The sequence below is a fragment of the Erythrolamprus reginae genome, chromosome 1 (assembly GCF_031021105.1).
Source record: "Erythrolamprus reginae isolate rEryReg1 chromosome 1, rEryReg1.hap1, whole genome shotgun sequence".
NCBI lineage: Eukaryota > Metazoa > Chordata > Lepidosauria > Squamata > Dipsadidae > Erythrolamprus > Erythrolamprus reginae.
In genome coordinates this window covers 391634905-391653110 of record NC_091950.1, presented here as the reverse complement: position 1 = coordinate 391653110, position 18206 = coordinate 391634905, and the positions used below count along the sequence as shown (strand labels likewise).

At 42.2% G+C, this 18206-nt stretch overlaps 1 protein-coding gene across 1 annotated transcript in view; it reads right to left on the bottom strand.

The window, feature by feature from the left end:
• The window catches only part of OTOF (otoferlin), a 263931-nt gene that overhangs the window by 18747 nt on the left and 226978 nt on the right, over window positions 1–18206 (bottom strand). Inside the window, exons 32-40 of the mRNA XM_070734905.1 lie at window positions 17622–17750; window positions 16285–16354; window positions 15459–15589; window positions 11105–11239; window positions 10116–10253; window positions 9579–9706; window positions 6753–6923; window positions 5412–5572; window positions 3212–3354 (exon numbers count right to left, since the gene is read on the bottom strand). Of these exons, the coding sequence (XP_070591006.1) occupies window positions 3212–3354; window positions 5412–5572; window positions 6753–6923; window positions 9579–9706; window positions 10116–10253; window positions 11105–11239; window positions 15459–15589; window positions 16285–16354; window positions 17622–17750 (1206 nt within the window). The remainder of the gene's footprint in view (window positions 1–3211; window positions 3355–5411; window positions 5573–6752; window positions 6924–9578; window positions 9707–10115; window positions 10254–11104; window positions 11240–15458; window positions 15590–16284; window positions 16355–17621; window positions 17751–18206) is intronic.

Here is an 18206-nt window from a genome sequence, read left to right as displayed (position 1 = left end):
TCCATGAATGGGAACAACATTGTGAAATGTCATGAGATACCATGAGTTTGACACCTGTGCTCTAAAGCAGAGGTCCCCAACCGCCGGTCCGCGGACTGGGACCGGGCCGTTGGGGTTTTCCAGCCGGTCCGCGGCGTCGGAGACCCAAAGCCCATCCTGCGTGGAGGGAGACGGAGCCAAGCGGGGCCACCCGGAGACCTTTTCCCATCTTCTTCTCCTCGCTCGCTCCCCTCATAACCAGCAGCCCCGCTCGCGGGGGGATGCCTGTTCGTAGCTACGCCAGCCCGCCAAGCGTCGAGGGGGCTTCTGAGGCTGAAGGGAAGAGCCGGAATGCCCTTCCCGCGTTTAGATTGCTTGCCGTTGGGGGAAACGGAGGAGGCGGCGGCGGCGGTGGGGCGCGATCGCCTAGTTTCTGGAGCGAGGAGAAAAGAACCGCCGCCTCCTCCGTTTCCCCCAACGGCAAGCAATCTAAACCCGGGAAGGGCATTCCGGCGCTTCCCTTCAGCCTCAGAAGCCCCCTCGACGCTGGAGGGATGGTTATGAGGGGAGCGAGCGAGGAGAAGAAGACGTCCCACTCATCGCTCCTGAGGGAACGGGCGAGGGCGTCGGAGACCCAAAGTCCATCCTGCGTGGAGGGAGACGGAGCCAAGCGGGGCCACCCGGAGACCTTTTCCCGTCTTCTTCTCCTCGCTCGCTCCCCTCATAACCAGCAGCCCCGCTCACGGGGGGATGCCCGTTCGTAGCTACGCCAGCCCGCCAAGCGTCGAGGGGGCTTCTGAGGCTGAAGGGAAGAGCCGGAATGCCCTTCCCGCGTTTAGATTGCTTGCCGTTGGGGGAAACGGAGGAGGCGGCGGCGGCGGTGGGGCGCGATCGCCTAGTTTCTGGAGCGAGGAGAAAACAACCGCCGCCTCCTCCGTTTCCCCCAATCTAAACGCGGGAAGGGCATTCCGGCTCTTCCCTTCAGCCTCAGAAGCCCCCTCGACACTTGGCGGGCTGGTAGCTACGAACGGGCATCCCCCTGCGAGCGGGGCTGCTGGTTATGAGGGGAGCGAGCGAGGAGAAGAAGACGGGAAAAGGTCTCCGGGTGGCCCCGCTTGGCTCCGTCTCCCTCCACGCAGGATGGGCTTTGGGTCTCCGACGCCCTCGCCCGTTCCCTCAGGAGCGATGAGTGGGACGTCTTCTTCTCCTCGCTCGCTCCCCTCATAACCATCCCTCCAGCGTCGAGGGGGCTTCTGAGGCTGAAGGGAAGTGCCGGAATGCCCTTCCCGCGTTTAGATTGCTTGCCGTTGGGGGAAACGGAGGAGGCGGCGGCGGTGGGGCGCGATCGCCAAGTTTCTGGAGCAGATAGGCTTTGAGTTTTTGGCTGGGGGGGGAGAAGTAGGACCTTCCTAAGTCCCCCCCCAGTCAAAATCACAAAGCCAGGCAGCCCCATGTTCAGCCGCCAAAGGAGCCTCCTCATTCTCCCCGCCCTGTGGAGAAGTGTGGAGGGCTGCGTCACTAAGCTCCACCCCTCCATAACCCCACCCCCATATGACCAAAGCCCCCCCCCCCACCGGGCCGTAGAAAACTCGTCTAACTTAAAGCCGGTCCCTGGTGCTAAAAAGGTTGGGGACCTCTGCTCTAAAGCGTTACTCTTTCACTTCTCAGCATCAAAATGAAAAGAACAAGAAGGAAAAGCAGCTCTGCCAAAAAGACCTATCCAGCCTATATAATGATGTCCTTTGTATCTCTAAGGAAAAAGCTATTGAGAACTACGACATCCAAAAAGTTGATAGTAGTGCACATTAAGATAGCTCTGAAGTGAGTAACTTCAGCTCCTAGCCCAGCTTTGTGTAAAGCTTCCCTCATGTGTTAGCTATGCAGGATGAAAAACTGCTCCCATTTAAATCTAAAAGGACTGTACACTAGTGATGGGCGAACCCAGCGGTGTTCGGGTTTGGCAAGTTCGGACGAACTTTACGCAAAATTCAGCCGAACCCGAACTGAACTCGAACCCGAACGGGGAATCCCTCCAACGAAGAGATTCCAGGGGCGGAGCTTTGACGTCACCAGCAGGTTGCTAAGGACGCCAAGTTGATCACTTCCTGGATTCCATGGAATCCAGGAAGTGATCACCTTGGCATTCTTAGCAACCTGCCTGTGACATCAAAGCTCCGAACGCTGAACATGACCACAAACCTTGCCTGAAGTTTGAAAAAATTTCGGGTTTGTGTTCAGCATACCGAACACCGCAAAATTCGGTACGGACCCGAATTGTGTGGGTTTGGTTCGCCCATCACTACTGTACACCTTCTCCTAGGCTTGGGCCTACAAGTTCTAAGTTGCAACTAACCCCAAAATCCATAAAAGGAGACAGTTCTTAATGGATCGGTTCTTAATGGATCGGTTCTTAATATTGACACAATGCAAATGAAAAAAAATATAAAGAAAGGACTCCTCTACAACCAGTGTGGACTTCTACTCAGAAAAGGTTATAATGGTAAACTCTTTCCAAAGCTTTTTTAAGAAACTCCCTTTAAATGATGAGCATCACATCATCTTAGGACTGTGTCAACAGTGAGCTGATCAGACTAACAGGCATGAAAAGATGTCATACGTTTATGCAAAAGGGGTCTTTAGTGTAATGCTTAGACTTTATAAGGAAGAGTATAGGACTCAAACAGATGTTATAGCAGAATGCAGATACAACTGATGTTCTAGGTCAGGGTAGGCAAAGTTGGCACTTCAACTCCCAGAATTCCTGAGCTAGCGTGATTGGGTCAGGAATTCTGGGAGTTGAAGTCCACATGTCACAGAAGAGCCAACTTTGCCTACCCCCTATTCTAGGTCAACAGTGTATTATTATTTTTATTATTATTTATTAGATTTGCATGCTGCCCCTCTCCGCAGACTCAGGGCGGCATACCCTGAATGTGTATGTGGAAACAACAACAACAACTATAAATACAAATACAAATACAAATATAAATAATATAAATAATATAAATAATATAAATAATATAAATAATATAAATAATATAAATAATATAAATAATATAAATAATATAAATAATATAAATAATATAAATAATATAAATAATATAAATAATATAAATAATATAAATAATATAAATAATATAAATAATATAAATATAAATAATTTATTAGATTTGTATGCCACCCCTTCCTGAAAACCTGGGGCAGCATACAAATTAACAATATTGTTAAGTACCTGCTCAATGCCTGGCTTGTCTGGATTCAGCAACGGCCTTGTTTCCACATGCTCAGGCACTAATTTGCAGCCCACGCGGGGGATTTCCTCCCAGTGGTGCAACACACTCAGTGCCAGATGCTCATCTGTCTTCTTTTTCTGACCTGCAAGCATGGAGAACACAGCAAAGACTCAGAAGCAAGAAAAGAATGCAAGCAAGGTTAGTCCCATCTTGTCCCAGCTGAATGGATATGAATGTTTTAATATTAAGGGTTGTTTTTATTGTATTTATATTGCTGTTTGCCTTCCTCATCCATATAGATGCTGGTCAAGGTACAAGTTAAAAAAAACCAAACAACCCCATGAAAGCCAAACACAAATATACCACAATATCTCCGGGACTGCCTTCTGCCGCACGAATCCCAGCGACCAGTTAGGTCCCACAGAGTTGGCCTTTTCCAGTTCCCGTCGACAAAACAATGTCAATTGGCGGGAGCCAGGGGAAAAGCCTTCTCTGTGGCGGTCCCGGCCCTCTGGAACCAGCTCCCCCAAGAGATCAGAATTGCCCCCACCCTCCTCGCCTTTCGTAAGCTCCTTAAAACCCACCTCTGTCGTCAGGCATGGGGAAACTGAGATATCCTTTCCCCCTAGGCCTATACAATTTGTACATGGTATGTTTGTTTGTGTGTGTGCTTGCTTGGTTTTTAATAAGGTTTTTTTAGTTATTTTAAATATTAGATTTGTTATATGCTGTTTTTATTATTGTTGTTAGACGCCCCAAGTCTACGGAGAGGGTCTGCATACAAATCTAATAAGTAAGTAAGTAAGTAAGTAAGTAAGTAAGTAAGTAAGTAAGTAAGTAAGTAAGTAAGTAAATATTAGGATTATATTAGCAAAACTATGTTGGAATAATGAAAGAGTAGAATGAAAGTAATACAAATTTTGGATTAAGATTAATGAAAAGTTTTCACATGCATCTTCTGAAAATTAAATAAATTGGTATATTGTTGTTTGTATTGAATTGCTTAATTTTATTTATTTTTGGAGAGTCTTGGAAAGGGGCAGCATGCAAATCTAATAAATTAAATTAAATTATTAATCACCAGAGGAGAAAGAAGATGAAGTGAGTAACAAAAAGTTGTCTGGATATCTCTTTCCTTTGTAAAATTGTTATTTCACAACATAACTGCATTGCTTAATGTTAAGGTGAATTTTTTTATATGTTTAAGTAGAATTCAAATCTATTCTACATAATTTGGAATTCTTCTATTAAGCAGAGAATGGAGATAGAAATCAGAGAATGGAGATAGATAACTGGATTATTGCATAGTCCTACTCATGATTTAACATTTCTCTAATAACTGTGGACATTTTTAAGTACGGTATATCTTTACAATCACAAGAGTGAAGGTTTTGATTTTTGGAAGATAAACCTTGGATTCTCAGGATTCTGAATCTATGTCTACTTCTGAAGTCAATATTTTTATAGTATGATAACACAATTTGGTTATAAAGTAATGCAAGGTTATGCTTCATGAATGCATACATCATTGAAATGCCTTGATTACATAGAAACATAGAAGTCTGACGGCAGAAAAAGACCTCATGGTCCATCTAGTCTGCCCTTATACTATTTTCTGTATTTTATCTTACAATGGATATATGTTTATCCCTGGCATGTTTAAATTCAGTTACTGTGGATTTATCGACCACGTCTGCTGGAAGTTTGTTCCAAGGATCTACTACTATTTCAGTAAAATAACATTTTCTCATGTTGCTTTTGATCTTTCCCCCAACTAACTTCAGATTGTGTCCTCTTGTTCTTGTGTTCACTTTCCTATTAAAAACACTTCCCTCCTGGACCTTATTTAACCCTTTAACATATTTAAATGTTTCGATCATGCCCCCCCTTTTCCTTCTGTCCTCCAGACTATACAGACTGAGTTCATTAAGTCTTTGCTGATACGTTTTATGCTTAAGACCTTCCACCATTCTTGTAGCCCGTCTTTGGACCCATTCAATTTTGTCAATATCTTTTTGTGGGTGAGGTCTCCAGAACTGAACACAGTATCCCAAATGTGGTCTCACCAGCGCTCTATATAGCGGGATCATAATCTCCCTCTTACTGCTTGTTATACCTCTAGCTATGCAGCCAAGCATCCTACTTGCTTTCCCTACTGCCTGACTGCACTGTTCACCCATTTTGAGACTCAGTACTTACCATTTTCATCCTCTACTTCAGTGGGGCCGGTGAAGACTCGATTGGTCACCTTCACTCTGCCTCCAGGGCCATAGTGGGGACCATCAACTTTCCCTTCTTTACAAAGCTTGGACAGGATTTGGGTAGGTTTTTGGGGGTCTCGCCATATATTATATCCATGGCTGGGGAGAGAAAGATTGTCAGATCAAGTCCTCAGGTCTGTAAATTTGTAATCCTGCCTTTTAACAGCTGCTCTTTTAAAATCAAGATGCTGCTTTATAAAATTGCATTAAAAAGTGAAAGAATGATTTTTGACCCTAGAGGTATTTCTTGATATACAAATGAGACCAAGACCTCATCTTAAACAAGTGGGCTATATCTGAATCTGAAACAGCATTCTTGCTTTTATCTGGGCACAATTTACCTCAGCTGACCACAAATGATAGACCAGAGATCTTGACACTTGGCAACTTTAAGACTTGTGGATTTCAACTCCCAGAATTCTCCAGCCAGCATAGCTGACTGGATACTCCTGTGAGTTGAAGTCCACAAGTCTTAAAGTTGCCAAATGTGGGGACTCTTTTGATAGAGGAGATACAACTAATGGGTCTCAGAGTTTGCCACAAAGAAGAAGGAATCAACCTATTCTCCAAACCATCTGAGGGTAGAACAAGAAGCAATGGGTGGAAACTAAACAAGGAGAGAAGCAATTTAGAACTAAGGAGAAATTTCCTGACAGAACGGTTGATCAGTGGAACTGCTTGCCTCCAGAAGCTGTGAATGCCCCAACACTGGAAGTTTTTAAGCAGATGTTGGATAACCATCTGTCTGAAGTAGTGTTAGGTTTCCTGCCTAAGCAGGGGGCTGGACTAGAAGACCTCCGAGGACCCTTTGAACTCTGTTATTATTATTATTATTATTATTATTATTATTATTATTATTATTAAGGCATCTAACATGCAAAGCAAGATCTTTATCTGTTAAATTATAGCATATGTGCCAAAATCCTATTATAGTTTAGACAGACTTTTTTCTGTCCCTTCTATCTATTATGAGCAGTCAGCATTGGACTGATATGACTAACAGTAATGACTCGATGAGACAAACGTCCTTTATTCCTAAAAATGTTAGATGTTCATTTCTTAAAATACTCTAAAGTCATCTGGCAGTCTGATCAATATGACTTCCTAAGAAAGTCAGAGGTCTGATTTATATCTTTCCAAAGAGATAGGTATTCTCATATTAAAAAGTAGCTCCATAATTTGGGTGAGAAAGGGCTGGCATTTGGGAGCATCATTAGAACATGATTTCAACATTATTATTCTAACATTTTAAAATAATGAGAAGGTTAATAATGCTTACAGAGCATAGTTCCAAGAAATGCCACATGTTGCTCTATGCTTGCTGTAATACCGGTTCTCCAGATCTATCTTTGTCTCACCAATCAGATCATCTGAGCCCACCAGGTCCCAATCATAAATAGCCACCGTCAACATGGATTCCATAGGGAACGTAGCCTCAATGTCAAAGGATCTATACAGGAGGAAAAAGGGAAAAAGAGCAAATGAGATCAACTTTTCCATAAAATGAAGAGTCTTATGCAGAAACCTGAAAGACATCCTTTGGCTATTTGGAAGAAAATTTGTTCCTGAGGTATGTTTATGGCTAAAATGACCAAGAAAATGTAGAACTGAAAACTAAAAACAAAAACATGGAGAATTCAGGGCTGCACTAAAGCTAGTTCATTAAATTCATTCATTCATTCATTCATTCATTCATTCATTCATTTATTGGACTTTTATGCCACCCCTCTCCAAGGACTCAGGGTGGTTTACAACATATAATAAAGCAATATGAAACATCTTAATCCAATTAATTAAATTTGAGATCTGAAAACCCCAAAACCATAAAAACAGTCATTTCATTCAATCAGCTTTCTCTCAACACATTCATTGATATGTTGTCCAGTCAACGAAGCAGTGGAAGTGATGTGCCGGTGCCTGGAGGCTGTTGGGGTCTGGATGGGTGTCAACAGACTCAATCTCAACCCGGATAACACGGAGTGGCTGTGGGTTCTGCCTCCCAGGGACAATTCCATCTGTCTGTCCATACCCTTGGGAGGGGGAATTATTGACCCCCTCAGAGAGGGTCTGCAACTTGGGTGTCCTCCTTGATCCACAGCTCACATTAGAGAAACATCTTTCAGCTGTGGCGAGGGGGACGTTTGCCCAGGTTCGCCTGGTGCACCAGTGGCAGCCCTATCTGGACCGGGACTCACTTCTCACAGTCACTCATGCCCTCATCACCTCGAGGTTCGACTACTGTCATGCTCTCTACATGGGGCTACCTTTGAAAAGTGTTCGGAAACTTCAGATCGTGCAGAATGCAGCTGCGAGAGGAATCATAGGCTTCCCAAGGTATGCCCATGTTACACCAACACTCCGCAGTCTGCACTGGTTGCCGATCAATTTCCGGTCACAATTCAAAGTGTTGGTTATGACTTATAAAGCCCTTCATGGCATTGGACCAGAATATCTCCAGGACTGCCTTCTGCCACACGAATCCCAGCGACCAGTTAGATCCCACAGAGTGGGCCTCCTCCGGGTCCCGTCGACTAAACAATGTCGTTTGGCGGGACCCAGGAGAAGAGCCTTCTCTGTGGCGGCCCCAACCCTCTGGAACCAGCTCCCACAGGAGATCAGAACTGCCCCCACCCTCCTTGCCTTTCATAAAGTTCTTAAGACCCATCTCTGCCTTCAGGCATGGGGGAACTGAGACATCTCCCCCGGGCCTATACAGTTTATACATGGTATGTTTGTGTGTATGCTTGCTTTTAATAATGGGTTTTTTAGTGTTTTTTAAATTATTAGATTTGTTCTTACATTATCTTTGTTATTGTTGTGAGCCGCCCTGAGTCTATGGAGAGGGGCGGCATACAAATCTAAAAAATAAATAAATAAAATAATTTTTTCATGGTAGCATCTAGTACAGTGATGGCGAACCTTTTTTGGTTCGCTTGCTGAAAGGGAGTGTGCGCGTGTGCTAGCATTTACATGTGTGGCCACACCCATTTCCTCCCACACACACACACACACATGCACCTCCATCCCTGCGCTGCCCTGGCATAGGCACACAATCCTCTCTGTCGCTGCATATGCGCACAGGCCTCACTGAAGCCTAGGATGGTGAATAAATGGCCAAATGAGCAAACCGGAAGTTTGAAAAAACGGACTTCCGGTTTGCCCATTGTGCTGTTTTTCTCCCTCTGGAGCCTTCAGGGAAGCTTCCTAAAGCCCCAGAGTGGGAAAAACAGCACAATGGGGAAAACAGAAGCCTTTTCCCCGATCTTCCAGTTTGCCCATTGGGTGGTTTTTTTGCACTCCGGGGCTTTAGGAAAGCTTCCTTGAAGCCTCCAGATGGTGAAATGGCCTTCCCCAATTCTAAAAATCAGCTGACTAGCATGCACATGGATACTGGACAGTGTTCGCTATAATTTTTTGGGGGAGTGGGCGGAAAAGTATAGTGTCTGAGCGGCAGTCCCTTCGGGACTGGGCGGCACAGAAATAATAAATAAATAAATAAATAAATAAATAAACAAACAAACAAACAAACAAACAAACAAACAAACAAACAAACAAACAAACAAACAAATAAAACCCCCACCCTGTTTTGTCTCAGAGAATTTCAAAATAAAATACTGTACTGTGTGTCTATAACAGTGAGCTCATAATAGGGCAACTCTATCAATATCAAAATGCCACTTAAATAGTTGAGCTAGTTTCAAACTAGATTTTGATTTTCTTTCTCTCTTCCTTACTCCCATTCTTTTTCTTTCTCTTTTCCTTCCTCTCTTTTTTCTATGTTTCTCTCTCTTCCTCTCTCTCTCCTTCCCTCTCACTCTTTCCCTCTCGGCTTCTGGGCAGGTTTGGAAAACTCTGAGTTGATGATGATTTTTAAGTGAGCGATTGCTCACTGCTCAGCTTAGAGGGAACTATGATACTGGAGCTGACTTGTGTCTTGAGTGCCATCCGATATGGCTTCACATGCCACTTGTGGCACACATGCCATAGGTTCGCCACCACAGATCTAGTAACTTGTTTTTTTAAGTACACAAATAACATCTAACTGCCTTCCACGTAACCCTGTAGTATTTAACACTCATTCTGGTTCACCAGGGGCGCCTCTTACTTTCCAAAGACTGGGTTCAGCTGTTTAGAGATGTAATTCTCCTTGTCTTTGATATCTGTCTTTCCCAGTTTGATGACAACGTAAGGGTCAGCTTTGCCATTTATGTCAGCAGGATGCAAATCTGTAGCCTGGAAGGGAATTCAACCAACAATCAAGAGAAAAAAAACACATTTTCAGTGGTGGTGCTACTTCCTGTAATGTGTCCCTAACCCTAAATCCTAATAGCATACATTGACTAATCCTAAAGTCAATAGCACTGCCTGGGGCCCTTTTTCTTAATTTCCTTCTTCTGCCTATCACCCTCAGCCTTATCCCCATCCCATGCTTATAAAACCTGTTCCTAATTATTCAGAGGAAGGCAGAGCAACAAATCATTATTCCTAAAATCTAGGGAGTCAGTACTCAATAGCAATGAGCAAACCGAGGCCGGGACTTTCTAAATAAAACATGGAAGTCCAAACCTTCAAAAGAGGAAAAGTTCAATGCTCAGTCATGAGAACAAAATGGCCTTGAAAGATGTATCTCACTTGTTCTCACCCTCACAATGTAGACCCGGACCAACACATTGATGGGGTCGTTGTTTGGAATTCCTTGGAACATGCCAAAAGTAGGATCATATCCAGCCTCTTTGGTGATATCATCAGGAAGAGGCACTTTATAAACACACAGGGACCCCTGGGAACGAGAAGACATAATTTTAGCCCAATTAAAAGTCCATCTAGGTTTTGGCAAAGAAGGGAAGAAGTTAATACTGTATGTTCTTTTTTTCCCCTTTTCTGGCAACAGCACCAGGCCTGTGACAGCACCAGTGTCTTCTGACACTTTAAAGTTTAAACAATATCATGGAATCAAAGTTTTTGTGGCTCTAATGGAATTACATCACCCTTGGGAATATTTAAAAAAGATAAAGTGTAATAAATAAGTAACGTTACAAAAATGTACGATTTGCACAGGAGAGCTGTATTTAAGCAGACATTATTTTTTCAGCTGTTGGAATAGTGACAAAATATTTACCTACTCAGCAAAGTTAGTGAAAAAAATTATTCCTTAGTGCTGAACTGGCGTCATGACAATGAGAACATAGTGCATATTTTGCTCTTAAAACCTTCAAATGCCCTGATGCAAGTTTAACTGATGGGGGTGCTGAGAATGATTAGAGCAATTCCAAACAATTCTTTCATTGGTCTTTCTCCCTCTAGAGTAGACAAGAGAAATCATACTTTTTTCCACCTAAAGCAAATGCGAGAAGGTTGCCTTGTACATACAGTATATCGAAGAAGAAATAATATTTCAAAGAATTGTTGGATTAACATTCCTGATTTATCTATCCATTTGTTCACTCATTCCATTAATCTTGCTGAACCTCTTTTATTTTTCTTTTAAAACAAAGCCTGTTTAACCTAGCACATTCTCTGCTCAAGTCAAAAGAGGAGTGAAATCAGATCTTTTCTTTGCCTCTCTGACTTGCCAATTAGTCTACTAGGAATAATGAAATTGGAAGTAAGTAAGTGGAATGTCACACTCACTTTGAATCTTCCCACAATGCGATCTTCATCTGCAGAATTGTCGTCATCGTCTCCAATCTTCCCACGGAGGAGGTTAAAAGTATGTAGCCAGTCTTCAAAATTATCAAACTCTGTCTCGAGTTCTTTGGGATACACCTAAGATAGTATGGAGCAAATAACACAATTTAGGCCTCTGGCAATTATGATTACATATTTTGACTTATTCAGGAGCAATAGTACTTACTGATCAAAATCAAGTTATTTTGCTAACACAGAAAGCATAATGCACAGACAAGCCCACTACCAGGTTCAAAATATGGTCCTTGACCCTTTTAGTTAAATTAAAAAATATGGAGAACATCTGTAAGCATAAATTATATGCAAGAATGGGACTACTCAAATTGATGAGATCTCTTTTTCCTATTTCTTTTCCAGTTTTCTCATCAGTCTGAAAGTCATAAATATTTTTATCATCAGTTACGATATTGCAAAATATAATAGTTGCCCCAAGTTTTATTTTATTTCATTTGTATCTTCTTTTCTCCCATTTTCATCACTGATGAATAGCACCTACATAATACAGAATTCCACGGTGATATTGCAGGAGTGTGTGTGTGTGTTTTATTTTGCAGAAACACACTTCCTCATAAATAAAAAAAGAATAATGAAGCAAAGAATGTGAAAAGCTTTTAAAATGTGGTCTACCTATTTTAATAGCCTTTAGATGTATTGAGTATAATTATCATCTTCAAACCAACATGACCTATCAGAACATCTGCAAAAGAAGACTGAAAGGCAATGAAGAAATGGATGAACAAAAGGAATTTTAATCAATTTGGTATATGATTGAAATCTCCCCAGAACTGAGATAGGTGGGAGGTTAGGTTGACATTCCTTTTCTTCAGAATTTCTGACTGGAATGGTAGATTCATTAGAAGTAGTGTTGGGCGAACCGAACTCGCAAAGTTCGGGTTCGTACTGAACTTTGCGAAGTTCGGTATACCAAACCTGAACCTGAACTTTTCCGAAAGTTCAGCAAAAGTTCGGGTTCAGGTTCGGGAGAATGTTGAGAAGTGCTGCCGCCTGGCTGTCACCTTCCGAAACAGCTGGGGCGCTTCTCAGTATTCTCTCGAACGCCGAACATGGAAGTTCGGCAAAAGTTCGGGTTCAGGTTCAGGAGAACGCCAGGAAGCGCTGCCACCTGGCTGTCACCTTCTGAGAAGAGCCAGGGAGCTGTCGGCCGGTCAGGAGGTGCAAACGGAGGTGGGGAATCCTAATAGGGGATTCCAGGTGCGGAACTTTGATGACATGGAGATGTCCTTCCTGGAGTTCCCGTTTTTGTCATCCAGGAAGGACATCTCCGTGACGTCAAAGCTCCGCCCCTGGAATCCCCTATTAGGATTCTCCACCTCCGTTTGCACCTCCTGACCGGCCGACAGCTCCCTAGCTCTTCTGAGAAGGTGACAGCTGGGTGGCGGCGCTTCTCAGCAATCTTCCGAACCCAAACCTGAACTTTTGCCGAACTTCTGGGTTCGGCGTTCAGGAGAACGCCGGGAAGCGCCCCAGCTATTTTAGAAGGTGACAGCCAGGCACCAGTGCTCCTCGGCTCCTCGAGTTCGGGTTCGGGTAAAGTTCGGGTCTGGCACTGAACCTGAACTTTTACGGCAAATGTTCGGGTGCCAAACCCGAACCCGAACATCGTTGGGTTCATCCAACACTAATTAGAAGACTCCTCTCTCTATCTAAGGACAGTTTTTTTCTTTCTTAAGATACCTCATTCCAAGAAGACATTCAAAGAAAATAATATGTTGTCTCTTAGCTTGTCAAAACTAAGTATCACAAGGAAATACAGTGGTACCTCTACCTACAAACGCTTCAACTTATGAACTTTTCTAGATAAGAACCAGATGTTCAAGCTTTTTTTGCTTCTTGTCAAGAACCATTTTCCACTTACAAACCAGAGCCTCCAAAACTGTAACAGGAAAGGATGGGGAGAAGCCCCCATGGGGCCTCTCTAGGAATCTCCAGGGAGGAAACAGGGCCTCCACCGTCCCTGTGTTTTCCCCAGTCACATGCATTATTTGCTTTTACACTGATTCCTATGGGAAAAATTGCTTCTTGTTACAAACCTTTCTACTTAAGAACCTGGTCACGGAACGAATTAAGTTCGTAAATAGAGGTACAACTGTATTAGAAAATAGGCCTTTCCTTTTTTTCACAATTTTAGGACAAGAATTAACATGTGCTTTTTAAATTATATTTTGTAAATGCTTTGGTAGTACTTTTGAGGGCAGTAAATTCTAACAACACCAAGTCATGTACTGTTTTCATTTTAAGAACGTGACCATGTAATCTGGAATTCAAAACGTTAGGAAGGAATATAAGGTAAACAGAAATGACTGGTCCAGAGGTTCCCAATGTTGCATTACTGGATGATGCATGAAGGAAGCTTATGGGAAATGATTTCTCCTGATCCATGTAGTTTAGTGCTGTCTCCACTGACTCATCGCAAGTCTACAGGATTTCAGAAGAGAGCCTTTCTCAACTAATTAAGTATTAGTATTAGTAGCTTATTTGTATTAGTATTTGTAGCTCAGGGGTGAAATGAAGAGTTCTTGGTGGTCTCTGAGTTTGGTTGTTTTCTTGCAGATATTTTCTTACTCAAAGTTAGTAACGTCATCAACTTAGTCATGTATGTCACTAGCGCTGATGAGGTTACCAATTTTGGACAAGGAAACATCTGCAAGAAAACAGCCAAGCACACAGAGTACCAAGGACATCTCTCTCTCAACTCTCTGGAGTTGAAAAGGGATAAAGATGTTCTATCCTTCAGAATGCCCATTAGGGCTGGCCAGCCCTACAAGTGAAATATTATGGACATCTTAAAGCACTGCACTTTATACTTAATGGCATTCTGATCCAAAAAAGCCAATACAATCCTAAGCTTCATCAACAGGGGAACTGGTCACCACACTTCAAAAAAGACATTGAAACTCTGGAGAAGGTGCAGAAAAGAGCAACCAAAATGATCAGGGGTCTAGAAACCAAGACTTACGAAGAGAGACTGAGGGAACTGGGCATGGATAGCCTAGAGAAAAGGAGGGCCAGAGGGACATGATAGCAGTCTACAGGTATACGAGGGGTTGCCACAGAGAGGAGGGGATCACTTTATTCTCCAGGGCACCGGAGGGCCAGACGAGGAATAACGGCTGGAAGCTGACTAAGGAGAGATTCAACCTGGAAATAAGGAAGAACTTCCTGACGGTCAGAATGATCAACCAGTGGAACAACTTACCAGCGGATGTTGTGAACTCCAATACTCTGGACATTTTTAAGAGGAAATTGGACTGCCATTTGGCTAGGATGCTATAGGGTTCCTGCTTAGGCAGGGGGTTGGACTTGATGACCCGCATGGTCCCTTCCAACTCTAACAATAGATAAATAAATAAATATATTAAATAAATAAATCCTCTTCCCTTTGGTGATGGTGTAGCATCACAGGCATGCTCTTTAGAGAGCAAAGGGGTTATCCAAGGTCCACTGATGAAGTCCATGATAAGAGTTGCCTATCTATTGTGTATGCACTCCTACATTTCAGCACACCTAGAATAAAGGGAGGTTTGCCTGCTAATTGTTAATTATTCTGATTGGGAGTAATAGATGCTGGATTTCACTTGGGAAACTGGCCTCTCCCAGAACACAGGAGCTGAATTCTGAATGATGCTTCACTTTGGATTTTTGTAGACAGTGAAGGGCTGCAAAAATGGGCGTGGCTTATTTTGTGGGTGTGGCTTGCTGGCCATGTGATCAGGTAGGAGTGGTTTGATGATCTTGTGACCGGGGGATGGCTGAAAGGTCATGTAAGTGGCTTAAAGGCAGCCAACTTGACTTCAATCACGTCAAGGTTTTGGGTGCCTGGCCTCTCCTCACCTCAAAGAGATACAATTTCCCTATCTATTTACTATTACTGAACATCCAAAATATACTATTTGATTCTATGTATCTATGCCATATGTGTACATACATATTACACACAGACACACAAAAAATATACATTATCTACTATATAAAGCATATGTACACACATGCACGCAGAGCTCTTCTAAAATTATACAAATTCAACCTCATTTATTGTGATAAGAAAAACATGCCCAGAGCCTAGAAGGGAAAAAAATGAGAAAAAATTCAAAGTTTTTCTACCGGTTCTGCATACCTGACCGTACCCATAGGAGCCCATCACTGCTTGTAGAGCTCCCCTTCATTCCAAAGGGACTTGACCAGAAAAAAAAAGGGGTGGGGTGAAATATACAGAGCTAAAACAATGCAATTGGATAAAATGCTTTTCATTACGGAATTATGAATGGGAATAGCTCACTTTCATCTCGTCAATCTTCTGCTTGTTCTTCTTTTCAGGGGCAGCATTGGGCTGTGGCTGCTGCTGTTTTTTCTTCTTGTCCTCTTTGGATGATTTGAATTTGTCTTTGGTCTTTCCTTGGGCTTTTGAGCCTTTCATAGCAGGTTCATCAAGTCTCATATCTGAGCTCCCAGAGAAAAGAAGCAGATACGGATGACAAGAATAAGATCTTTGTGGCAGGGAAGACATGAGATAAACAAGGAAACAAAAAAATTCATCCATGGCAAGCATGAAAGCTGGCAGAAAAATTAGCTAGTAAAAATTAAAGTTTGCAAAACTGATTTAGTTTCCAGACCTGAAATCATTGTGCAAACATGCACCTTGTTCCAGTTACGAATATTCAGCATATTCCTGGGGCCCTGTGGTTTCTTATTGGATAGACATTTCGTTACCTGAACTGATCAGTATCATAAATGAGTTGAAGTGAATGGGTTTATAGAATCAGAACTAAACCAATAGAAAGCTACTCCTCAGGAGAATTATTTATATATCCTCATAAGATTACTGCCCTTCTGTATAGCTGGTTGTTTTGTTACATGGTATATGGTGCTATGGTGTAGCACGATATACCATTCCCAATATAGGGACTTGCTAAATATTACTATGGCTTGGTTTTTAATTGTTCTGTAACAGACAATCAGTGATCAGGTGAGATGGTTCCTTATTAAAGAGCTGCAGTGAAAATAATGTTTTCCCTGCTTATTATTAGAGAGAGTTTTCTTTGTAAGGGAAGAATCACACAATCTCTTCTCCTGTTTCATTGTCTTCCTACTTTTCAAACATTTACCTTCAGCTGTGTCCAACTCTTCTTTCTCCTCGGCTTCTGCTGCAGCTGCTGCCTCTTGCTGCTGAAGTAACTAGAAAAATGAAGGTTAGCCAATGGTGGCTAAATATAGCACAATTTCTCTTTCAACATATGGATGGTAATAATAATAATAATAATAATAATAATAATAATAATAATAATAATAATTATTATTATTATTATTATTATTATTATTATTATTACTACTACTACTTATTGGATTTGTATGCCGCCCCTCTCCGCAGACTCGGGGCGGCTAACAACAGTGGTAAAACAACATGAACAATCCAATTAATAAAAACAACTAAAAAACCCTTATTATAAAAAACCAAACATACACATAAACATACCATGCATAACTTGTAATAACCTAGGGGAAAGGATAACTTAACTCCCCTATGCCTGGCGACAAAGGTGGGTCTTAAGTAATTTGTGAAAGACAAGGAGGGTGGGGGCCATTCTAATCTCTGGGGGGAATTGGTTCCAGAGGACCTCTGACCCCCCACTAACACCGACTGCAACCGGCCGGAGAGGTAGGAGGAGAACCACTGAAGAACAGTGCCTCCCACTCCCAACCCCTCCAGCCGGCGCAGAAGGATACCATGGTCGATGGTATCGAAAGCCGCTGAGAGGTCAAGAAGCACCAGGACAGAGGACAAGCCCCTGTCCCGGGCCTGCCAGAGATCATCCATCCAATCATTTATCATACTACAGAAATGCAGAGAAAAGTGAATTAAAATGCCATACTTCCTGTGGCTTGACAAAAATCATGCCATCTCCAATCCTGGCGAGACCTACAGTATGTTTACCCTTTAATTGGAAGGCTCAGGACAATGAACAATACAATGGGAGTCCCAAGGTGCTTTTTCAAAAGGCAATTGGACCTTGTTTTTCCTTGAAGACATTTTGCTTCTTGTTCAAGAAGCTTCCTCAGTTCATGGACAATGCAATGGGATTACAGGAATAGAACTGAGTGATTAGTACTATAAAAGTTCTGATAGGTCTTCAGAATGTAGATTATGAAGTCTGTAGGGAAGGGAAATAATGGAGTAATTTTCTTTTCTAAGGAAAGAATAATGGAAATGTTTCATAAGCAATGTAATCTAAAAAAAAGAGACTGCTTTGGGATTGTTTTTAACAATTCCTTAAAATAACTGCATTTGGAAAGGCCAAGTATATCTCACAATTAGAAATGTGGAGTTGGATTAATTTGTATGTTTTGTCCAGGAAGAATGAAATGTGAGGGTTCAAGGCCTGCAGACCATAAACTAAATGAAAACCTTTTGAGCACCTGTCCTGCTTGCCAGTGAGTTGCCCACCTTCATAGTTTCAATGGAAGCAAAATACTTGGACCACCAGTCCAACATGCTCTCATCAGGCTCCTCATCCTCAACTTCTTCTGCGTTTCCTTTCTTCTTCTTCTTCTTTTTCTCCTTCTCTTCTTCTGACTGTAAGATAGTAGAAAAGTAGTGAGAGATAGTTATGAAATGGAAAATAATTTTATGTTCAATCAATGGAGAAAAATCTAGATACTTTGATTTTTATTTTCTACCCCCTTGTTTCTCAACACTAGCTGAGGAATACATCTTAAATCATTGAAATGGTGTTCTATACAATAGTTGTGCAACTTTGGCCTGTGGGTCACAGGTAGCATTCCTGGTGCCTTTTTAGATGTCCCCAGAAGCAGGGTTTTGTGCATCCTTAATGTTCTTTTTGTAAAATAGGAGGATTACAGGGTATACTGATTCATCCAGCCCATGTGTTTTATGGAAGTTCTGTAGCTTCTTCAAACAAAAATTACAGCCCCTCTGTATTCGAGGTGCTAGAATATGCTGAGAACTAACTTATTTTTTGAATGGGTCAACATATTCTGCAAATCCAGAAACTTAATTAACTGGTTAACT